This window comes from Schistocerca gregaria, chromosome 8 (assembly GCF_023897955.1).
Source record: "Schistocerca gregaria isolate iqSchGreg1 chromosome 8, iqSchGreg1.2, whole genome shotgun sequence".
Taxonomy (NCBI): Eukaryota; Metazoa; Arthropoda; class Insecta; order Orthoptera; family Acrididae; genus Schistocerca; species Schistocerca gregaria.
Window position 1 is genome coordinate 369,802,252 of NC_064927.1, and position 25,911 is coordinate 369,828,162.

The window sequence follows — 25,911 nt, forward strand, 5'->3', positions numbered from 1 at the left end:
CCCAATCTCTCTTCTGACAGCTCTATCAAAAATTTTTGAGAAAGTAATGTATTCAAGAGTAGCCTCCCATATTTGTAAAAATAAAGTACTAACAAAATGTCAGTTTGGTTTTCAGAAAGGCTTTTCAACAGAAAATGCTATATATGCTTTCACTGATCAAATATTAAATGCTCTGAATAACCGGACATCACCCATTGGTATTTTTTGTGATCTCTCAAAGGCCTTTGATTGTGTAAATCATGGAATTCTTTTAGATAAGCTAAATCATTATGGTTTGAGTGGGGCAGTGCACAAATGGTTTAATTCATACTTAACTGGAAGAATGCAGAAAGTTGAAATAAGTGGTTCGTGTAATGTTAAAACAGCTGATTCCTCAAACTGGGGTGCTATCAAGCACGGGGTCCCACAGGGTTCGGTCTTAGGTCCTTTACTGTTCTTGATATACATTAATGACTTACCATTCCACATTGATGAAGATGCAAAGTTAGTTCTTTTTGCTGATGATACAAGTATAGTAATAACATCCAAAAACCAAGAACTAGGTGATGTAATTGTAAATGATGTTTTTCACAAAATTATTAAGTGGTTCTCAGCAAACGGACTCTCTTTAAATTTTGATAAAACACAGTATATACAGTTCCGTACAGTAAATGGCACAACTCCAGTAATAAATATAGAATTTGAACAGAAGTCTGTAGCTAAGGTAGAATTTTCAAAATTTTTAGGTGTGTCCATTGATGAGAGGTTAAACTGGAAGCAACACATTGATGGTCTGCTGAAACGTCTGAGTTCAGCTACGTATGCTATTAGGGTTATTGCAAATTTTGGTGATAAGAATCTCAGTAAATTAGCTTACTATGCCTACTTTCATTCACTGCTTTCGTATGGCATCATATTCTGGGGTAATTCATCGTTGAGTAGAAAAGTATTCATTGCACAAAAACGTGTAATCAGAATAATTGCTGGAGCCCACCCACGGTCATCCTGCAGACATCTATTTAAGGATCTAGGGATCCTCACAGTAACCTCACAGTATATATATTCCCTTATGAAATTTGTTGATAATAATCCAACCCAATTCAAAAGTAATAGCAGTGAGCATACCTATAACACCAGCAGAAAGGATGATCTTCACTATGCAGGGTTAAATCTGACTTTGGCACAGAAAGGGGTAAATTATGCTGCCACAAAAGTCTTTGGGCACCTACCAAACAGCATCAAAAGCCTGACAGATAGCCAACTAACATTTAAAAATAAATTAAAAGAATTTCTAGATGACAACTCCTTCTACTCATTGGCTGAATTTTTAGATATAAAGTAAGTATATATATATATATATATATATATATATATATATATATATATAAACCTTAATCATTAGTGTCATGCAATATTTTGTGTAATGTAATTTCTTGTACAGACATCTTTTATTAACCTGACACGTTCCACATCATTACGAAGTGTCGTATTCATGATCTATGGAACAAGTATTAATCTAATCTAATCTAATCTAATCTTAAAACCCACATCCTTTCGTCTTTCCCTCTCCTTCCCTCTTTCCTGAAGAAGCAACCGTCGGTTGCGAAAGCTAAAATTCTGTGTGTGTGTTTGTATGTTTTATTTATTGTGCCTATCTACCGGCGCTTTCCCGCTTCGTAAGTCTTGGAATCTTTGTTTTTAATATATTTTTCCCATGTGGAAGTTTCTTTCTATTTTATTTATATTTGTGCATTATGTTTCATATAACAAAATATTTCATGGTAAAAAAATATAGCAGTGTTGTACCTTATTAGCTTATAGCTGCCTCTACACCCATATCTATACATGACAGTAAGCCTTAATTTATCAATAAACTAGGTCATTTTGCTCACATTACACCATTTTCTGCTGCTGTTGGGATTAACTTATGTGTGTTTGCTCACAAATCTTTATCTTCTTTCCATTTTACTTCACTGACTCCTACTATATTTAGACTGAGGCTTTGCATTTATCTTTTCAGATTTTATAGCTTCCCTACCACATTCAGATTTCTCACAGATTTGTTTCATACACAGCTTCCCCCTGCCAGTCTCTTCCTGAGATCTGAATGGGGGACTAATCTTGAATTTTTTGCCAAGGGATAGATCATGATAACACTTTTTCAATACAGACCATTTTCCTATGGGCACACATTATATGTCTTTAATACTGTGATTTCCATTACCTTTGTTAGGTTATACTTTGCCATGACGTATGTAATAACTACTGTTAAAAATTTTCATTCTCTTTCATTTTTATCCGGAAATGAGTATAGAATGTATGCTTGGAGATGAAATAAAAGTCCTAAGGTATTTTCTGTTAATTGTTTCTAATGTGAGGCTCAGCAAGATCTTTGAACTCTGAAATGACATCAGATGACAGATATTTTCCAACCGAGTGCAGCTCTGGTACAAAGACAACGAATACGTCATGCAGATTCAGATCTAGAGTCTGAAAAGCTAACAGTGGACACACTGAAATATTCACATGAAGCTAAGAACTTCTAGGAGCAACTAGTGTTGTAGGATGATGCTGAATGAACTTTTGTATTTTATGAATATTTTGGATTAACTTAAGAGATAGACTTGAAAAGTATTTTAACAAACAGAATTGTCAGGAAAGAAAAATGTAATTTACTTTTAATAATTTAATTACAAAATTATTTTATGCCAGAATCAATATTTTAATGCACAATTAATGTTTCATTTCATCTGAAACTCTATTCAAACATTTGTAGATAAGGATTGTTGTTATAGTAATATGCAAGCTGAAATCTAACTTTTTTTTTTTTTTTTTACAGTACAGGATGTTCTTCCTCTGTGCACTAGTATGACTAACAGATGTATTCATCAACAGCTACTTTTGATATGTATAACAAATAGACCCGGCTTCTTTGACAATTTTCACACTGAAACTATTGTCAGTGACCATGACATGGTTGTACCTACAATTATTACCAAAGTACAAACAACACAAGTAGAAAGATAAACATATTCAGTAAACCAGATAAAAAAAAGCAGTGGCGTACATATTTCAATGAGAAACTTGAAACTTTCAGTGCACGACAGGAGTGTGTGTGTGTGTGTGTGTGTGTGTGTGTGTGTGTGTGTGTGTGTGTGGGGGGGGGGGGGGGGGGGGGGGAGGCTGTAGATAAAGAGATGCTGAATGAAATACATTTGACTGTAAAGATAGCAATGACTACCGTAGCAGAATATTGTCAAATGACCTTTCAAAAACCCAAAGAAAATGTGGTCATATGTAATGGCTGTTAGTGGCACCGAAGCTAGTTTCCAGTGGCTTGCAAATGAGACAGGAAATGAAAGTGAGGGCACCAAAGCGAAAGCTGAAATTCTTAACACTGTTTCCATATGTAGCTTTACAATAGAAACCCATTAGAACTGCCACAATTTAATCTTTGTATAACTGAAGAGATGAGTGAAATAAGTTTTACTGTCAATGGTGTTGATAAACAACTGAAATTGTTAAATCTGAACAAAGCTCCAGCACCTGATGAAATCCCTATCAGATTCTATACTGAATTTGCAGTTGACTTAGCCCCTCTCCTAACTATAATCTATCATAGATCTGAAAGAAAGCACAGATGACAACCATTCACTAGAAGAGAGGAAGAAGTAATTCACAACACTACTGTTCAAACCCTTGACTAGCATGTGTTGCAGAATCTTACAACATATTCAGTGCTCACACGTAATAAGGTATTTCAAACAGAAAGACCTCTTCCATGCCAACCAGCAAGGATTCTGAAATCACTGATCACGTGAAACCCAACTTGCACTTTTATCGCACAACATACTGAAAGCTTTGGATCAAGGCAGTCAGGTAGATGCAGTATTTCTTTATCTCAAAAACAATATTTGGCAAAGTACCACATCTATGCTTATTGTCAACAGGATGATTATGTGAGTTACCAGCAAAATTTGTGACTGGATTGAGGATTTTTTGATAGAGGGAACATAGCATGTTATCTCAGATCATTGCTACATGTAGAAGTGGCTTCCAGTATGTCCCAAGAGTGTGTTGGCACATTTACTGTTCATGATGTATATTAATGACATTGTAGACAATGTTAATAGTAATATCAGACTTTCTGCAGATGATGGACTCACCTATAGTGAAGTACTGTCTGAAAGAAGCTGCATAAATATTCAGTCATTCTTGATACGATTTTAAAGATTGGCAACTTGGTTTAAATGTGTTCAGAAATGTAAAATGAGTCCTAGTTGCAATCGGCCAACTACTACAAATACCTGGGTAGAGATATGAAATGGAATCATCACATAGGCTCAGTCACAGATAAAGCAGGAGGTACACTTTGATTTATTGCTAGAATACTGGGAAAATGCAATCAGTCTACAAAGGAGACAGCTAACAATCACTTGTGCGACCCATTCTGGAATATTGCTCAGGGAAGTGGGACCTGTACCAAATAGGACTAACCAGTGGACATTGAGCATATCCACCTATACAGAGAAGGGTAGCACGAATGGTCACAGGTTTGTGTGGCCTGTGGGAGAGCATCACAGAACTGGAAGGCTCTTGAAGATAGAACTAAACTATTCAGAAAAAAATTACAATTTGTCCATTTTATTTGGACTGTTGAGCTCCGTGGCCGTGGATAATGATATTTCACTGAAAAAATATACGGCAACCAGCCACTTTTTAATGCGTTTTTTATTTACGCCAATATGCATTTTGGGTTTGCACCCATCTTCAGCTGGCAAATTACATGGATCTTCAGTTCTTACAGTAGTACAATCTCGACAGCAGTTTGGATGCTGCAGTAAGCCTGTGCAAAGCAACGACTCCAATCAGTTACTTCAATTTCGCGAGTTTAAAGTCACACACTATCAGCTGTTCATTTGTAAGTAAAATGAACAGCTGATAGTGTGTGACTTTAAACTCGCGAAATTGAAGTAACTGATTGGAGTCGTTGCTTTGCACAGGCTTGCTGCAGCACCCAAACTGCTGTCGAGATGGTACTACTGTAATAACTGAAGATCCATGTAATTTGCCAGCTGAAGATGGGTGCAAACCCGAAATGCATATTGGCGTAAATAAAAAACGCATTAAAAAGTGGCTGGTTGCCGTATATTTTTTCAGTGAAATATTATTCAGAGAAAGTCTAGTTTCAAAGTTTCAAGGACAATGATGACTCTAGGAATACACTATAACCCCCTAATTATTGCAAGGGTTTGTGAGGGCAAGATTAGATTAATAACTGCACAAACACAGAGGCATTTGAACATTAATTTTTCCTACACTCTAAGTGAATGGAATGGGAAGACATCCGAAGAAGTCGTACAATGGGATTACCCTCTGCCATGCACTAAAATGGTTTGCCGAGTACAGATGTACTGGTGGGCTGTAGATAAATGTATGAAGTAAGTATTAGTGTGCCCCTTACAGAGCCTGAACAGTCTGGTGCATTGTTGGCTGAGTGAATGACATGTATGTGAGAGATGTTTGACTGCATAATACTAGGGCCAAGGGACATGGCCACTGTTTATCCCTATAAATAATAGTGGGACCACTACTAAATGGAAATAATTTTTAATTATTTATCGTGGGAGTTCTGTGTACCTTCTGCATCCTCATGCCATGTTTAATGCTGATTCTTTTGCCTTTAAGGACAGGTTCCCAATTTCATGATATTGCCTTGAACCTGTGTCTGCTCCTCTGCTGTCTCAGGCAAGATTATTGTCAGAAAATTAGTCTTGGGCCATCCCTGATGATTACTTGTATTCAAAATTCAAGCAGCAGATAAGATCAGTCTTGGGATTGTAATGGTACTTGAATTACATAACCATTACGGAACCTCACCTCAACATCTCGATACCAGCAATATTCTACTGTGTTTCTGTAAAATAGTTAACATATTTCTGTGACAACATTCAGATTTGATTTCATTAATGTAGAGGTACATCGATATGTTTATATTGCAATGATATTATTCTTGTGTGTTCTTTTTTTTTTATTTTATTTATTTTATTTTTTTTTACTATGATCTTTGATGTACTTGTAACTCTGATTTTTGGGTGCTTAAGCGATTATTAGAGTGTCAAGTCTTGGTTGTCAAGTTGAAAAGACGCAAATTGTAGTCAGTTTATGAAATGTGAACTTTATCAGTGAGGAAGATATTTTTAAGTATGTTTTATATTGTTAAGTGATGTTGCAACAAAAGTAATAAAAAAGAAGTGTTACTTAAATTCGGAGTGCTGATTACTTTTTTACATCACTATTGTGCTAACTTGCAAAAGATTAATCTTCAAGAATGGTTTATGAAACACATCTATAAAACTTTTGAATATCGCAGAACAATTCCTAGGCCTCTTTGCATCCGAGCTTGGAATCATCACTACCTAGATTTTCAACGATTGAGCCACGATTTCACTGTTTTATGGTCGAGATGTTAGCCCTAGACCATGGTTAACTATCAATGTAAGAGGGTTGAATGAAAAGTAATGCTTCCACCTTTATTAATTGGCTTTGGATGAAAATATTTTAATAAATCAAATGCAGAAATAATACTTAGAATGTGATGTTTAATTACCAATATTCACTTGCCCACATAATCACCAACCAATTGGATACATTTTTGTCAACGATGAACAAGTTTTCTGAAGCCATCACGGAAGAAGTCGATACTGTTTCCACAACCACAGTCGCTCAATTCTCTCAACAACTTCATCAGAAGCATAATGATGTCCCCACAGATCGCCTTTCGTTACTGGGAACAGATGGAAGTCAGATGGTGCTAAATCTGGACTGTGTGGAGGATGCCATATGGTGGTGAGATCCAGTCTCTGAAGTTTTGCTGTGGTGGCATGTGAAGTATATGGTTTGCCGAGCAAAGCAATAATGTGACCCATACATTCTTATGAAATGCCAATTGTGCTTGCAATTTCTCTCTGAGTGATACGACGATCGTTTTGAATCAATCTGTCAACATTTTGCTTGTGAAACTCGGTGGTTGCTGTCACAGGCTGTCCAACTCTTTGCTTGTAAAGCAGGTCAGATGTTCCCGCCTCAACATCTTTAAACATATTCACCTGCCGACACACAGTACTCACATCAACACAATCACCATAAGCTGCTTTCATTCTGTGATGAATCTCCTTTGGGGTGACACCTTCTGCTGTCAAGAATTCAAGGACTGCACATTGCTTAAATCGCACTGACCGACTGGCTATGCAGGGTTCCATACTTTACACTGTAACAACACAACCGTTCAATGCTGAGCCTTCCTGCCAACTGGAGCTGTAGAGAAGGGACTACAGGACAAGCCAGTACCTGTCGCATACCAATGCTGCCAACTGCTGAAGAGTTATGAAGGTGGAGGCATTACTTTTTGCTAATTTGTGAAGGATTCCACATTATTTCCTTACTGTTTTGGAAAGACTGTTACAAAATTCTGCAACAGAATACAGAGTGTCACTCTGACTCCAGACAAGAAAGTACACTCTTATTGTTTTGGTATTGTATATTCTAGTTCATCTGAAATAGATTTTTATAGCTGATACCATATTCAGCTGAGAAGTAAATGTGCTAGGAACTGAGTGTAAAGATTTCTAGATTTCTGAAGCTGTATTTGTAAGGTATGTGGTTTTCAACATGAGTACTGTCAATCACCTCTTTCACAGTACAAATACAGATTGGATAATGGAAAAAGATCACCATTAAGGAAGGTACCCCACGGATATTTGTTAGTCTGGGATATGAATTGTGTCCAGTCAGTAGAAAAAATAAATTTCAAAGAAACAGCTAAGCAAAAGGGGTGTTTGGGAGGTATCAGTGCATAAAACTAAGCACACAAATTCAAGTTCTTACTAAAAAGTAGTCATCCAGCATTTGAAATACTGCTCTTAAAATATGAACTCTCCCTGTACTTCTTACACATCTACATCTACATCTACATCTACATCTACATCTACATCTACATGACTACTCTGCAATTCACATTTAAGTGCTTGGCAGAGGGTTCATCGAACCACAATCATACTATCTCTCTACTATTCCACTCCCGAACAGTGAGCGGGAAAAACGAACACCTAAACCTTTCTGTTCGAGCTCTGATTTCTCTTATTTTATTTTGATGATCATTCCTACCTATGTAGGTTGGGCTCAACAAAATATTTTCGCATTCGGAAGAGAAAGTTGGTGACTGAAATTTCGTAAAAAGCTCTCGCCGCGACGAAAAACGTCTATGCTGTAATGACTTCCATCCCAACTCGTGTATCATATCTGCCACACTCTCTCCTCTATAACGCGATAATACAAAACGAGCTGCCCTTCTTTGCACCCTCTCGATGTCCTCCGTCAATCCCACCTGGTAAGGCACACCGCGCAGCAATATTCTAACAGAGGACGAATGAGTGTAGTGTAAGCTGTCTCTTTAGTGGACTTGTTGCATCTTCTAAGTGTCCTGCCAATGAAACGCAACCTTTGGCTCGCCTTCCCGACAATATTATCTATGTGGTCCTTCCAACTGAAGTTGTTCGTAATTTTAACACCCAGGTACTTAGTTGAATTTACAGCCTTGAGAATTGTACTATTTATCGAGTAATCGAATTCCAACGGAGTTCTTTTGGAACATATTCTACATATGAAATGAGAGACAGTAGAGATTTTATTATAAGAGGCAGCTTGTGTATTTTTTGATCATTCGTATTGAGTGAGTTCAACTTCTTGGGATAGTGTTACACCATCTGCAGTACAGGGTGGGTGGGAGGGGATTAAAGGTGGACAGAGACTGTGCTGTTGTGTATGGATGCAGGAAGAACTGGCTACTGTCTGTAAACAACTGGAGGCTGTGTTGGCCACAATTGATGGGTATCAAGCTGCTGCTCTGCATTGCAGAGGTGTTGAGGCACATGAGACAATTGCTTTGGCACCTCTGGACCCTACAGCATTGCCTTACCATATTTACCCGAATCTAAGCCACACTTTCTTCTGGTTTTTGTAATCCAAAAAACCACCTGTGGCTTAGAATCGAGAGCAAAGTAAGCGGAAGTTCTGAAAAATGTTGATAGGTGCTGTCACAACAAACTTCTGCCGTAGAACATATGTAGTGCTACACAGGCATGCTTTGCAGGCACAACGATAAATACTGTAAATACTGGCACCAAAACCTCTTCGGAAAAAAGAAGAAGAAGATGAGCTTTTTTCTCCACCTCGAGTTTTGACCACTGCATTTTCATACATTATCCCACGAAGAAAATACAAATTCTGAATTGTTCATCTTCAAATGTAGCAGCATTTCAATGTACTACGAAAATCCGACTGGCAAGACTATTTGGGATGTTTGTCAATATGGCCAACTCTATGTTCTGAATTTTTTCCTACCTGTGAGAAGAGATGGTTGCTAATAGGAAGTTTTATGAATTGTGAATCACATGCAGTATTCTCTTCGCCATGAGAATAGGCTAATATGAATATAAACATTTTGCCATGTATTCTTTCATGTTTGCTGCTATCTCATTTAAATCCTGTCTGCCTAATAAACTACGAAACTAGAGTGAGACAACAGCAAACACGGAAGAATATACATATAACGTCATGTTTATATTCGTGTTATTCTTATATCTAATAGTGATACAGTCAGAAATGAAGCACGCCAACTGACTAGATTTTTAAATCTAAGATGACTGATTTCTATGCAGAATGTAATGTACTAAAGAGGTGTCTGCAAAGATTTTCCAACGGAGAAACATTTTCGCTAAACTCTCATTCAGAACATAAAGATAAAATTAGAGAGATTCAAGCTCACATGGAGGCTTACAGGTAATCATTCTCCCTGTTAACCATCTGCGACTGGAACAGGGAAAGGAGGAATTGATAGTGGTAAAAAAGGTATCCTCAGCCCTGTACCATAAGGTGGCTTATGCAGTACAGATGTAGATATGAACAAAGTCATTCTTTGTGCACAAAATCTATCAGTCCAATGAGAACTCAAGTCTGAAGACAAATTTCATTACTAACAAAAGCTAGTGTTAACCATAATTTGCCACAATTTGCTAGACAATGATGAAACAAAAATGACTCTGATTCATAACTTTGTAGCCATTTCAATAAGTTATGCTATGTGATTCCCATGACATGGGGAAAGAGCATTACCATTCACTAGGTCACTTTCTGCTTTTGGATGTAAAAACATGTGAAATGATAAATGCTGCCATTTACTTTGACCCTTTACTGCCAATGACAACAGAAACAATTTTGATGAATTTAAACATGTGCAAACATCCAATTATGATGTGGACTGCTCAGGACGCCTGGCAGACAATGTTACTGAAGAAATTAATGAATGAGTCCATAAAATGATTATCACCGATTGCTGCCCAAAAGTGTGTGAAGTAGTAGAGCCCATAGGTGCATCAACGGGAAAGGCAATTATTATTTTAAATGATAAGTTCTTGATAAGATAAATTATGGTCTACTGAGTGCCACAATTGCTGATGGTATACAACAGCTGGGTGTAACTTTCAACTTTAAAGCTGTTTTTAGAGAAATTTAAGCGAGTTTTATATTTTATTAAATGGCGGTACCAGTTGCATACAAACATGTGTATCCCGAAATGCCATCTGTGCCATTTCTTTGGAGCAATGTGTCAACACATTCGTTTGGTAATGTATCCACAAAAGTGTAAACTGCATGGCATGTATTATGATTTGCTACCCCCACCCCCCAACCTCTTGCCCCTAACTCAGCTACTTTTTCTTGTTCCCAAAGATGAAATCATAGTTCATAGGTAAACATTTCTGCTCAAATCATGTCGTCATTGGCAAACACGTATAAAACACATATCCCTAAGGAAATTATGTTTCAATTTTTTTCTATAAAACACTTCTTCATTCCTAACATGAATACTTACTGAACCACAACTTCTATAAATAGATCGGGTAGGGACACAAATAGTATTTATGTAAATTACCATTTCCAATACACTATTTGGAAGCCGGTGAAGTGTGAACATAAACATAAACCATGACTTCTACTTTATAAAAGGAGAATATGTGAATAATTCATAATTAAAACTAGCTCTGGACCATGAAAAGGAAGAATTCCAAAAATGTGCCACTCAAATAACCTAAACCAATGGAGCAGTTAAAAACAAATGACCAGAGCTAGCAACAAAGAACAAAAAGCTAGTTATAATATACTCTCTTCACTGATGTATCTATTACAATGATAGAAAAATAGCACTGTAGACAAAGGAGCAGTGAAACATCTCTGATATTAATCACTTTCTAATTATCTTTTTTATTAATCAATTATCCACAAATCACTACTATAATATTTCAAAAAGGGATTGTGGAGAAGAAAAACAACAATCACAACATCCATAAAAAGTCTTCACATTTCAAGGATGGTTGCAATTTCTAAAAAGTATTTGCAACATTCTATTTTTATATATTATTTTCACATAGTACCTTTGCTGTACTCTTAGTTGTGTCTATATCTGACTTTTACGACTCCAGTAATGTTTCTGTGGATAGTCTATTTTTCTACATTACTTTAAATACTGCTACTACTACTACTACTAATAATAATAACAGTAATAATAATAAAACAACAGAAAATCCAGGATGGAATCATGGCAATATTATGAAAAGGGCAGTTGCTACTCATCACATAGTGAACGTGCTGAGTCACAGATAGGCGCAAGAAAAAGACTGACTGACACACACACACACACACACACACACACACAATGACCACAGTCTCTGGCTGCAGAAGCCAGAGACTGTGGTTGTGTGTGAGTTGAGTTGAGTTGGTTTGTGTGTGTGTGTGTGTGTGTGTGTGTGTGTGTGTGTGTGTGTGTGTGTGTGTGTGTGTGTGGTTTTTGTCTAATTTTGTTTGACAGTCTTTTTGTTGTGTCTATCTGCGACTCAGCACCTCCTCTATATGGTGAGTAGCAACTATCCTCTTCATAATAATGACAATAACAATGACAACATTAATTCATCCAGTCCACAAAGGAGGAGATAAAATTTGCCCCAATAACTTACAAAATTCTTTCGAAAGTGCTACAAAACAGACTGGAAAGACAACTAGATCGCTAGTTAGGACAGTATGAATGGGAGTTTGGAAAAGGATGATACTGTGTGGAATAAATTTTAAATCTACAATTTACAGGTACTGAAGAGTGAGATCCAAAAGCATTTATAAGGCATTTGTAGATTTCAAAAAAGCATGTGATCCAATTGACAAGAAAATACTATTCAAAACCTTAAGAGAGTTTGGAGCTGACGATACACCAGTGGCTATTGTATATGACACACTAACACATACAAGATCCAAAATTAAAGTTTTTGGTGATACCTCCAAGGTTTTTGAGATCAAAATTTGGATAAGTTAATGAGATGAATTGTCCCCACTGCTGTTCAATTATGTGCTAGAAAAGGTAATAAGAGAAATCGAGGAAAAGAAGATGACAGGGAATTTAAAGAATCACAACTGGGAGAAAGGGGATTATCTAAGTTTTCACTGTGGCTTTTGCAGACAATCCTGCCATCTTAGCTGAATGTATAGACGATGCAGTAGTGCAGATAAATGTCCTACAAGAGACAGCTTAAAAAGCAGGCCTATGTATACCTTTTGGAGAGAAAAAAAAAAAAAAAAAAAAAAAAAAAAAAAAAAAAAAAAAAAAAAAAAAAAACAAGAGTGTATGAGAGATGCACAGGATGCACCAAAATACATGGAAATTGTTTACTGATGAATAAAAACAGACTACAGAATTTAAATATCTAGATGAAATAATACAACCAAATGATTTGGACAAAGAAGCTAACTTAGCATGGACAAGGAAAATGGAGGTAGCTTCTACCAACTAACAAAAACCCTGTATAACAGGAAACTTACTTCCATAAATGGAAAGCTCAAGCACAACAGTGTATTAAACCAGAATACCTTTAACCCTCAGAATTCCTTTCATTGAATACAGCTAAACAATAAGGTGAAAGAGAAAAGGAGGGAAGAAAATTAGTCAGGAAAGTATTGCGATCAAAATATGAGAACTGGAAGTGGAAATTAAGATGCAATAAAGAAGTTTATGAAAAAATGAATCAATATCAGTCAATGAGGAACAGAAGATTTGTATTCTGTACACATCTAAAAGAGTTAGGCGAAAATAGAACAACAAAAAGAACTTTTTTGAGAGAAACTGAAAACAAAGGAAAAGAAAGGTGTAATATGGACAAAAGGAAGAAGAGAAAACGTCAGGAAAGAGTGGAAAACTGCTGGAAATAATGAAAGGAGAAAAGAAAGAGGACATAAGCTCCTTCATGTAGTCTTAACTACACGTAACCAATAAAACAACAACAACAGAACAATATTCACATTTCCTTTCACCAACTCCTCATCCTAATCCAGATCTGGACTGATAGAAACATTTTCAGAGCCATTGTACACATCAACTCAAAATTTTAACTTACTGTAAAATTCTCAATGGTTTTGGTACCTGTTTGAACTGTTTCTGCATTGCATTGTTCAGCTGTTGATGATACGTGATGATGTGCATCATCAAGACCCAAATTATGACCAGCATGCTCCAAGAGAAAATTCAATTCTTCCAGCCCGTCACTGCTGACCAATATTGCATTGTCTTTGAGAAGAAGGAAAGAACAAATCAGAACATTTATTGACATGACAAAACACACACACACACACACACACACACACACACACACACACACACACACACACACACACCAGTTAGTTACATGCACCTGAACTTTTCTTACATATTATTTACTCACCTTCCCTTAGAGCATCATCTTAGCTTTTTATTATCTCACAAAATCCAAAAGCAACTTTCTTCGCCTACATAACAGCCATTTGCCTGGTTGCATGGCCTCTCCATTTATTGCAATCATAATCACATCTTCCACTTCAGGCCATTACCTAATGCAATTGTTTGTTCTTCTTGAACCTCTTACAGTTAACCAGCTTTTGAAACATTTTTCTCCATTAAAGTCCATGTGTCATTTTCACGAGGCAGAACTGCCAACATAAACTGATTATAAAATTCCTGTTTCAGAAGTATAGAAAACTCTGTTTACTTAGCCAAAAGCAGTCTATGCCATTTTTATTCTTCTGCTTAACTCTTTTCCTGTCCAGCCAGTTGTCTTCAACTGCCCTACATCTTTAAGCTCATCAATGGTTTATACATCTTCATTGATAATCTGTACATTTTTTAAATCATTACGCTCAGCAGTGGAGCACCACTGAACTTATTTCACTGATTAGGTTGCTTTCTTCTGCTTTACCCAAAATCTCTTCATTTCCTCACTGTGGCTTTTCTCACGTTATTCTGTCCATGTTCTTTTATATGTAAGACTTTAAAACTTGGTTTAGCTTTAAACTGATGCTTGTCAGTTAAAGTTTTGAATACAACTCTGTCCTGCAGAATTTTATTAGTAACTCTTATTTCCTGAAGATCCGTTTCAATATCAAGTATCCAACTGTTTTTAATTTTTGTTGAGAGAGCACAGTAGGAAATCCTTTTGGTTGGTCTAGCATTGTTCACTCTGAGAATGTGGCCAGATTCCAATCAAACCAGACCAGACCAAAAACGTTCCTTTGTGTTAGGTTGGTGCACAAGTTCACAGAATTTTCATTTCGCTTGTTGATATTTTGGTATAGCAACCAGAATGGGTTTATTTAACATTTATCCTTTTTTATCTGTATTTGCTTTTACGATCTGAATTTACACATTTACATTTTGTCATTTGCAAATAGTGAGTGGAGCTGTGGATGCTAGAAAATGGAGCGCAAAGTGGAGAAATCAGAACATTTCTGACATAGTCTTCTGTTCGAGTTCAATTGAGACGTGACAGTAATGGAAGCAGTCAGAAACATTTGCACCATGTATGGGGATAATTCCAACGGGCAGACCACTGCAAGAAAATTGTTTTCTCATTTTGAAGACCATCATTTTGACATTAGTGACTCTCGACATTCTGGAAGACCTTTGAGGTATGAAGAAGATTGTTTAAATGCATTAACCCCTAATGATCTAAGTGTACTCGCAAACATGATGAACTGTGATCATTCCATCATTGTGAGACATTTGAGTGCAATAGGGACAGTTCAAAAATTAGGTGTATGAGTACCGCATGCTCAAAAAAAAATCTGCAGGTGGCGATCTCTGTTTACTTGTTATCTTGCAAACAACAACGACCATTCTTATCCGGCGTCTTTACTGGTGATGAGAAATGATATCTTTATGCTGACATAGGGAAAAGAAAGGAAAGGTTGTGCCTAAGCAGAGCCACAACTCCCCATATACAGAACTGTGCACATCCACAAAAGATAACGCTATGCATCTAGTGAAATGGTGGTGGTGTGGCAGACTACGAATTGCTCCTCTGAGGTGTAACTATCATTGCGAACATTTACTGTCAACAGCTGAAACGTCTAGCAGACATAATCCATGAAAAATGATCATAAAGACTGTGTGAAGTGATGCTACTCCACAACAACACCCACCTGCATTCTACTAGATTGACAAAAACATTATACAGGAGTTGGGTTGGGGAGTAGTACCATATTCACCTTATTCGTGTGATCTCGTGCCCTCAGTTTTCACCTTTTCCACTCTCTATCGAACAACCTTCATGGAACTCTCTTTCCATATCGAGATGAGCTCCAAACATGGCTGGACGAGTTCATCAACTCAAAACCACATTATTTCTACAGTCATGGAATCAAAATGTTACCCCAGCACTGGCAGACTGCTGTAAATAGTGAAGGAGAATATACTATTGATGACTTATGTTTCAGTTGTGTTTATTAAACTTATGGAAAACACTATAAACTTGCACATCAATCTAATACTTTTTTCTTCTGTTGCTAAGTCTTTAGTTACTGGTATACTGATAAACATTAAAGTCTGTGATACATACAATGCTTTAGGTCTGACTGCTCTGATGCAATGTCATGAGATATTAATTTTCACTGTACCTATTTCAAGTTATTCTATAAGCTTTTTATAATTTAATGATTCTCTTTTTGTTTGCCTGACAAAGCTTTTTATATTTTTATGAGTCTCTTTTTGTTTGCCTCGCAATTTAATCCAGAGAAATGAATGATTTCTCCTAGAAATTTAATTGTGTACTATGTTATTTTAATATATTAATTATACAGTGTTTCGCATATTATTGAAGTGCTGCCTCTGGCATTGATTGGGAACTAGTACCCCAGCAGAAAGCTCCCATTTACCATATGGCAGTTCAGACTGTTGTTCCTGCAGTATGGCACACAGTTTTATCCCACAATAAATTACATGAGCTGGGAGCAGCATTGGAAATAAGGCTGAGAAAATTTAGCACTTCTGACTGGAGTGTCAGCAGCATCTGCCGACGAGCTTTGCACATCCTCATTCTGAAACTTTGCACAGTAATGGCAGTACACTGACCAATTCAGATACTGTTGTTCCTCATCAATACTGCAACTGCCCTTATTTTACGGTGAGGTGTGGTTGCAATTTATCAGGGAACATGAACTATTAAAACAACAAATGCTGGAGTTCTGAAAATCCTCATTAGTTACATCAAGCACCTATGCATGATGTGAAAACAGGAGTGTATAGTATAATCAGTGTGACTTGAGTAACTGGACTGGTGTTTTTCCACAAAACTATAACTTCTGGTAGGTAGTTGAATAATATCCTGCAACTTTTCTTTCAGACCACTAGCAACTAACAAAAAACATTGAGTTATTGAATGCAAAGCAATGCAAGAGCTCATACAGCCGAAATGTGTATGACAATACTTCAAAATAATTTTCATGATATGATATTATTTGATATGCCACATCCATAATATTTGTTAGTGTTTACTCTCTCACTGATATTTAGGTAATTAGAATTAATTCAATTACACATGGTTAAAGCCAGTAATAAAACCATTCTGACACTTTCAGAAAGTACGTTACAGAAATCTTAGATCAGGTTGAAACAACAGCGATTCATACATATTTTTTCTGAGATACTAGTCTAGCATCTTATAGTTCAGTTATAATGATCCTGTGATAGTTCAATGAGTCAAGTAATGAAGACTAGTCAACATCTACTGGGGGATCTTCAATCCAGTTCACATGCTTGTCAATTGTTTTTCCATGTACTTGTTTTTTCATTACCTATACACAACAATGAGAATATGTAGATGGTAGCATACTACACAATGACTGACAATTCTTCTCCCTCTATGCCTATAGTTCTCAGTCACTAAGTTATTTTAAACAGATGATACACCTTGTTTTCTGAATCAATGTCATTAGAATGATATTTAAGCACATTTTACTTTCGAAGTGAAGACTGGTTTTATTTAACAAAAGCCCCTCACATTTTCATCATTCAGATCACTAGTAATTTGTTGTACATGAATAAGACATTATTTAAAGCATCTACTTATCAACTATGGACACTGAGTAGAAACAGTTGAAACAAAGTTAAGGTAGGAGCAGGAGATGAATATAAATACATTTATTATTATTAAAATCAAATTTCATTGTTGGTAAACACTTAAATAACAGTTCAAGTAAAGCACACTTACCATTATAGTGAGCAGGGTCATTCTCAAGCTGAGTTTTATCTTTCTCATTACTGGTGGCTGGCAGTAATCTGCTTGCTTCAGCACTACAAGTGGCTGTTTGTTCAGGTCCATGCTGCCACTGATTTTCTAGAGTATGTGTGACCCCACTGTCTGGCACAAGGTCATCAATACTGAGAACTGCTGGATGACTTTCTGGCATCACCGTAGTCTGCCAGTCTTCAACTCCTGTTGATGTGGCTTCAGAGATGATGTTCTCTATGTCAAAGTTTGAAGAAACACTACTGCTATTTAAGACTGAGGTGTCTGTTGCTGCTGCACTGACAGACACTGATTGCTCAATTTCAGAATTTTCAATATGATCATCTGTGTGTGTGCAGTTGTCTTCAGTGTCATTTTCACAATTCTCTGAAGCTCCTTCCAAAAAGTTTGCAAAATCACCTCGGGATGGGTCTTGAAATATTTCGTTCCCATCAGTAGTAATTTGCTCATTTGGCACATCGGATGTAACTCTATTGTCATCTGAAGTTCTATTGACAAATGGGGTGAGATTAATGTCAGCAGAATGGTTGTTTTCTAGGTCGCCAGTAAGCCAATTTTCCTTATCAGTATCACAACAAGGATTCAAACTGGAACTGTCAGCTTCAGATGCACAGTTCTGACATTCCTGTACAGATGGGTCACACCTACAGGGGTTGCATTTGCAAATATCAGCCCCCGCAGCAATGTCTTTCAGTATATTTCTGGCTGTACCACCTGTTGATTTCTCAACATCTGAAGAAAAATTTGTACTATGATTCACGTCAATCATGTTAACAGATGAGTCTGCTTCTGTTACAACATTTGTGGACCAGACAGGCCGTGAGAAATTTTCTGAAAATTGTTCAGTTTCTGTAGGATTATTTGTTACAGACGAAACGAGAGATGAGCACTCCATAATATCTATCCATGTTTGGGGATTGTCTTTATCCCTAGAGGAGTTTAAGTCAGAAACATTCTGACACTGAGTGTCATTTTGAGAAGATGTTGAAACTGCTGGTGTGTTATCTGTGCATTCAAGAGTGTCTGCAGGGACTATTGCAGAATCTGGTTTGCCAATGTTGTCAACTGTAGCACAGGGCTCAAATGTTGCTAGTGGTACACCATTTTCACTATCAAGTACTGTCACTTCATTTTGTGATGCGGTAAATGGAAACACATTCAGTTGCTGTGTACGCTCCATTTCGCGCAAATGTTCAGAACTTGTGCTCCAACCAGTAAGCTGTATTCCTTCTAGATGGCCGGTAGATGACACACTTATGATTGCAGGTATGGTCTGATCTTCACTGTGAATTACACCTGGTACTTTTAGTGAACTGGTACTACTACTGCATTCCTGAGAAGGTTGAATTTCCATTCGCTCACTGCCAGTATGGTGGAACTTGAGTAGTCCTGTACAGAAATGTCATTAAGTTTTCAAACAATGTGTGATGAAAATGTAAAACAGCTAGTGAATATGAGGCACAATTTGTGGTATCAAGAGAGATAGGAGGAAGTTAGGGATTTCCTACTGCAACTTGAATTGTAAGCACTAAAAAAGCAGAATGAACAGAACAAAGAAGGTTGTGAATAAATGTCAGTGAACAATGGAGATGGCAGCAAAGGTTTTAACACTTCCTCCTCCTCCTCCTCCTTTTTAAGAGGGTATGGAACAGTTTTTTGGTTCATGTCACTACATTGCAACACAACAGTTAAAATCATGGTGGTATTCTAAGCTCTAGTAGTCAAACTGACAATACTTGACAGTATATAACATTACCAATTAAAAACTCTCGTCGGAACAGCAGCCCCTGCATACCGACCTTCGGCCGGCAGAGGCAGGGCTTCATCTACATCCATACTCCGCAAGCCACCTGACGGTGTGTGGCGGAGGGTGAAGTGGGTTGTTTCCATCACAATCAACTCGTCTACTTCTCCTGGCAGCATCTGCTTACTCTCTGCTGCCTGAGCACTCCAGGACCACCCATGCACCTTATGTACCGGTCTATTTACCAGAACAAATCTGCGAGGACAAGCACCCCCACTGTCGCAGTCTCCACTCCTCCCAAACACTGATCGCAGGAACTAAGAGACGCCGAGTCATGTGAGGAACGTAACAGGCATCCTCTTACATTACACTCTGTTCACTTATCTGCCCGGCCGAGTGGTCATGTCTATGTGACTGACATTACATCAGGTCTAGCTTTTCTAGTCGACACTGGTGCTGACGTATTGACCATACCTACTTTGATGGTTCCACCTGCTTCTTCTGACGATGCCACTCCTACGAGCTGTCAAGGTGTCGATGTTACCTACCTCAGGCTCAGTAGGGGTTACGGTGACCCCGCCTCCTCTTCTACGTTTTCCGTGGATGTTTCACATTTCCGACATTGATGAACCGATCCTCGGTACGGATTTTTTTGCTCATTACGAACTATCTCTGAACGTCGTACAGGGTTCAGTGCTCCACCATCCTACGAATACTCACATACCGTGCACCCGCACGTATGTCCAACACTATGTTTCCACCGCAACATATGATATTATACACGAGTTTTCTGCCTTCAAGGGCAACATTGTGACCTGCATTACCAACCTACTGTCAGAATACGAATTGGTGACGCAACTCTGCCAGGACAACGACAATCTGAAACAATGCATTGCATCCACTTACAGCATGCTCGTCATGGCTTGTACCTATCTTCTGCAACTGCAGTCCACAGTGCCGCCACCTAAACAAGATTGCTCGGCCGAGCCTAGCTCGAACTCACATCAGGTTAGCCTACAAACTTTACTTGCATGTGAAGTTCCAGCCCCCCCCCCCCCCCCCCCACATCGCGCTCGCCTCATCTAGTGCTATCTGTTTCAAACGGTGCTGCTAGTGACAGTCGCACACGTGTTGCGACCATGCCCACCTCTCTGACAGCTACCACGCGTGTTGATAAACATTCCCCCTCTCTCACTCACCAACCACATGACACAGCAGCCATTGTGGCAACACGTGTGCAAGGTGAACAGAAGACAGTCACCACCTATTCCCCTTCACTTGGCACCGTGCGCGCACCGACTCCTTCCACACAAGTGCCTGCCGCCCTCCCATAAGAGACATGTGACTTTCGTGCTATCTTTCTCCACTTGTGGTAACGGCTATGCCTTGTTGCGCCCTACTCGTCTGAGGACTCAGTGCCAGGATGTTAACCAATCTCATGTGCAGTTCTCAGTTTCTTCCGTCACTGATGGAGCGACACTCAAGATAGTTACCACTGCCGGCCTTACTATTAGGCATAAGGTCCGACGCCTCAACTTATCAAGTTGAGCGCAGCCTGGCAGCAGATTAATCAACTTTTGGTGGTAGGTATTCTGCAACCTTCAGATAGCAACTGGTCTTTACCAATCTACCTCATCCTCAAACATGACAGATCTTTTCCAATGTGCAGCGATTACAGACACTTAAACGCTCGTACCGTCATGGACAATTACCCAGTGCCTAACATCAATGACTTCACTCATATGTTTTCTGGCGCCACAGTTTTCAGTGCTATTGACTGTAAACGCACTTACCACCAAATTCCCATGGCGCCGGAATACATTCCTAAAATGGCTATTACCACGCCTCTCGGTTTATTCCAATACCACTTCACGCCATTCGGCCTAAAGAACGTGGCGCAAATGTGGCAGCGTTTCATTGACTTTATCTTGCGACAGTTCAAGTTTTCCTTTGCTTATCTGGACGACATTCTAGTTTTCAGAAGAGGAACATGGTTGGTTGGTTGGGTGTGGGATTGAAGGGACCAGACTGCTAAGGTCATCGGTCCCTTGTTCCACGATAAAATCACACGAAATAAAAGCTGTCAGTCGTTAAAAACGGAGAACTGAGACAAGGGACGACACAATACAAGAAAGAGAGACAAAGACCAGACAAACGGAACTAAAATCACACTGAGTGTGAAGGTGGTTGGCTGACCATGAAAATAAGGAAAAGCCAACCACCAAATGACATTAAAACCCACAGTTTAAAACCACAGGCCAAAGGCCCAAGTCAATACAGGAAATAAAAGGACAAACACTCAAATCATACAATAAAAACCCCCTGCCCGAATAAAACTCAACACGAGGTCCGCCATAGCAACGTCATCACATAAAAGGGCAGGGAGGGTATCAGGCAGCGCAAACGTCTGCCTGAGTCCTGTTAAAAGCGGGCAGTCCACCAAAATGTGGACCACCGTCAGAGCTGCCCCGCAGCGACATAGCGGTGGGTCCTCCCGGCGCAACAAATGGCCGTGCGTCATCCACGTGTGGCCAACGCGCAGCCGGCAGAGGACGACAGAGTCCTTCCGAGAGGCCCGCATGGAGGAGCGCCACACACCGGTCGTCTCCTTCACCGCCCGAAGTTTGTTGGGCGTGGGCAGGGTGCGCCACTCGTCACCCCAGGCACCAAGCACTTTCTGGCACAAAAGCGACAGGAGATCACACTCCATAAGGCTGAGTTCCAGAGCCGGTGAACTCACTGCCTGTTTAGCCAGCGTGTCAACCCGCTCATTGCCCGGGATGCCGACATGACCTGGGGTCCAAACAAAGACCACGGAGCGGCCACAACGGGCAAGAGCATGGAGCGACTCTTGGATGGCCATTACCAGACGGGAACGAGGAAAGCACTGGTCAAGAGCTCGTAAACCACTCAGGGAGTCACTACAGATGACAAAGGACTCACCTGAGCGGGAGCGGATATACTCTAGGGCGCGATAGATGGCAACCAACTCGGCAGTGTATACACTGTTCCCGGGTGCCAGCGACCGTTGCTCACAATGATCCTCTAGAGTAAGAGCGTAACCAGTGCGACCAGAGACCATCGAACCATCGGTATAGGCCATGGCAGATCCGGGAAACTCGGCAAGGAGAGAAACAAAGCGGCGGCGGAGGGCCGGAGGAGGGACCGAGTCTTTCGGACCCTGTGCCAAATCCAGCCGAATGCATGGTCGGCGCACACACCAAGGGGGCAGACGGAGATTGGCCCGGAAAACAGGCGGGAGAGGAAAAAACTCAATCCCACACAGTAGAGCCCGGATGCGAACCGCGATTGTACACCCTGACCGGGGCCGCCTGTCTGGAAGATGGACGATCGAGTGCGGGAACAGGAGACGGTAGTTGGGATGCCCTGGCAAACTACAAACGTGGGCAGCATAAGCGGCCAGAAGTCGGTCGCGCCGGATCCGCAATGGAGGAACACCAGCCTCCACAAGTAAGCTGTCAACAGGGCTTGTCCGAAATGCTCCTGTGGTGAGTCGGATCCCGCAGTGATGGATGGGATCCAGCAATTGCAATGCCGATGGCGATGCCGAACCATAAGCCACACACCCATAATCAAGGCGGGACTGGATCAGCGCTTGATACAGCCGGAGAAGGGTGGACCGATCGGCACGCCATCTGGTGTGGCTAAGGGAACGGAGAGCGTTTAAATGCCGCCAGCATGTTTGTTTAAGCTGCCTAATATGAGGCAGCCAAGTCAACCGGGCATCAAATACCAGTCCCAAGAACCGATGCATCTCTACCACAGCAAGAGGTTCACCGTCAAGGTAAAGGCGTGGCTCAGGGTGAACCGTGCGACGCCGGCAGAAATGCATAACGCAGATCTTAGCGGCAGAAAACTGGAAGCCGTGCGCTACAGCCCACAACTGCGCCTTGCGGATAGCGCCCTGCAGCTGGCGCTCAGCAACTGCAATGCCAGCGGAGCTGTAGCAGAGGCAGAAGTCGTCTGCATACAACGAAGTTGCGACCGACGATCCCACCGCCTCAGCGAGCCCATTGATCACAATTAAAAACAGGGAGACACTGAGGACAGACCCCTGTGGGACCCCGTTCTCCTGGACCCAGGAGGAACTATGGGACGCAGCAACTTGCACGCGGAAGGAACGATGCGACAGAAAATTCTGAATAAAAATCGGGAGCGGGCCCCTAAGACCCCACCCATGAAGTGTGGCCAGGATGTGATATCACCAAGTCGTATCGTACGCCTTCCGCATGTCGAAGAAGACGGCAACCAGATGTTGGCGGCGTGCAAAAGCTGTACGGACGGCAGACTCTAGGGAGACCAGATTATCGACGGCAGAGCGGCCTTTACGGAACCCACCCTGATACGGAGCCAGAAGGCCTCGAGACTCGAGGAGCCAACTCAACCTCCGGCTCACCATACATTCTAGCAACTTGCAAAGAATGTTGGTGAGGCTTATGGGGCAGTAGCTGTCCACCTCCAGCGGGTTCTGCCAGGTTTCAACACGGGGAGGACGATGCTTTCTCGCCATTGAGACGGGAACACACCCTCAACCCAGATGCGGTTGAAAACATCTAGGAGGCGTCGCTGGCAATTCACAGAGAGGTGTTTCAGCATCTGGCTGTGGATGCGGTCTGGCCCAGGAGCCGTATCAGGTCAAGCAGATAGTGCACTCTGGAATTCCCAGTCGCTGAAAGGAGCATTGTACGACTCCGCGTGGCGCGTGTGAAAGGAAAGCCTCCAACTTTCCAACCGCTCTTTCCGGGAGCAGAAGGCCAGTGGGTAATTCGTAGATGCGGAACACTGAGCAAAATGCGCTGCTAACCGGTCTGCAATCGTGTCGGAGTCAGGACACACCACTCCATTCAGCGAAAGCCCAGGGACAGAGACAGGTGGCCGATAGCCATGGAGTCGCCTAATCTTAGCCCAAACCTGCGATGCAGAGGTACGGACGCCAATGGTTGAAACATACCGTTCCCAGCACTCCTGCTTCCGTTGGCGAATACGGCGTCGGGCACGGGCACGGAGCTGTTTAAAAACGATGAGGTTCTCCAAGGACGGGTGCCGCTTATGGCGTTGAAGAGCCCGCTGGCGATCTCTAATCACCTCTGCGATCTCGGGCGCCCAGCAAGGCACAGTCCTCCGCCAAGGGGACCTGGATGAACAGGGAATCGCAGATGCCGCCGCAGAAACGATGCCAGTGGTGACCGACTGAACCACCGCATCGATGGTGTCATGGGAAGGAGGTGCGATAGTGGTGAGAGAGGAGAACAAGCCCCAATCAGCCTTATTTAGAGCCCATCTGGAGGGGCGTTCAGAAGAGTGACGCTGTGGTAGTGACAGAAAGATGGGGAAATGGTCACTACCACATAAGTCGTCATGGACACTCCAGTGGATGGATGGTGAAAGTCCGGGGCTGCAGATAGAAAGGTTGATGGCCGAAAATGTGCCATGGACTACGCTAAAATGTGACGGCTCTCCCGTGTTTAAGAGGCAGAGGTCAAGCTGCGAGAGAAGAGTCTCGACACCTCTACCCCGGCCAGTAATCGCGGCGCTACCCCACAGGGGGTTATGGGCGTTAAAGTCGCACAGTAACACAAAAGGAGGAGGCAGTTGTGCTATCAATGCAGCCAACACATGACGCGAGACATCACCATCTGGCAGAAGATACAAACTGCACACAGTAATAGGCTGAGGCGTCCACATCCTTACAGCGACAGCCTCTAAAGGTGTGTGAAGAGGTACACATTCGCTGTAGACAGAGTTAAGGAGGTAGACGCAGACTCCACCAGATACCCTCTCATAAGCTGCCCGGTTCTTGTAATAACCACGATACCCACGTAGGGCAGGGGTCCGCATTGCCGGAAACCAAGTTTCCTGTAGGGCAATGCAGAGGAAAGGGTGACTGCTGATGAGTTGGCGAAGCTCAGTAAGGTGGTGGGAAAAAAGCGCTGCAGTTCCACTGGAGTATCGCTTTGTCCATGTCCGAAAAAGGCGTGAAGGGACCGAAGAGGCAGATCACGCCACTGGGTCACCTGCTGCCACCGATGGAGGACCAGTACAATCTGCTTCCATGGTGTCTGAGGGTCCGGCGAGATCCAGGTCCTCAGCGGACGCCCGGATCTCCACCTTATCCTCGGACGCAGGGCCTGTAGGGAGCAGTGGGGTGGATGCCACCGCGTGTGCCTTGGCCTTAGAGGTCTTCTTCTTCGTCTTGTCTCTCTGGTCCTTGGGTTTCATTGGCTGGGAGGGCTCCAGCGAGTCAGTCTCCGGGACGGAGGAGGAGCGGAAAGCCCTGCGACCAGCCGCTGGTCTGCTTTTCTTCCATTGGCTGACGTCACCCTTCCCAGAGGCGGAAACCTGGGAAGGAAGGGACCCAAGGGACCCTTTCCGTGCTATTCGAGCCGGGGAAGTTTGAGGCTTCCCCAGCTTAGAAGTGGGGACTGATGTCCCCGATGGTTGGGGGGGTTGCTGCTCCTGAGGCAGGTAGTGCAGGAGCAGCAGGGAGTGAAGTGCCCCCCACCATCAAGGGGG

General features: G+C 41.2%; 1 protein-coding gene across 2 annotated transcripts in view; it reads right to left on the reverse strand.

The window, feature by feature from the left end:
• Window positions 1-25,911, reverse strand: part of LOC126284321 (uncharacterized) — a 58,976-nt gene that overhangs the window by 20,598 nt on the left and 12,467 nt on the right. For both annotated transcript variants that reach the window (XM_049983161.1, XM_049983162.1), the window contains exons 7-8: window positions 17,595-19,022; window positions 13,499-13,642 (exon numbers count right to left, since the gene is read on the reverse strand). In XM_049983161.1, the coding sequence (XP_049839118.1) occupies window positions 13,499-13,642; window positions 17,595-19,022 (1,572 nt within the window). The remainder of the gene's footprint in view (window positions 1-13,498; window positions 13,643-17,594; window positions 19,023-25,911) is intronic.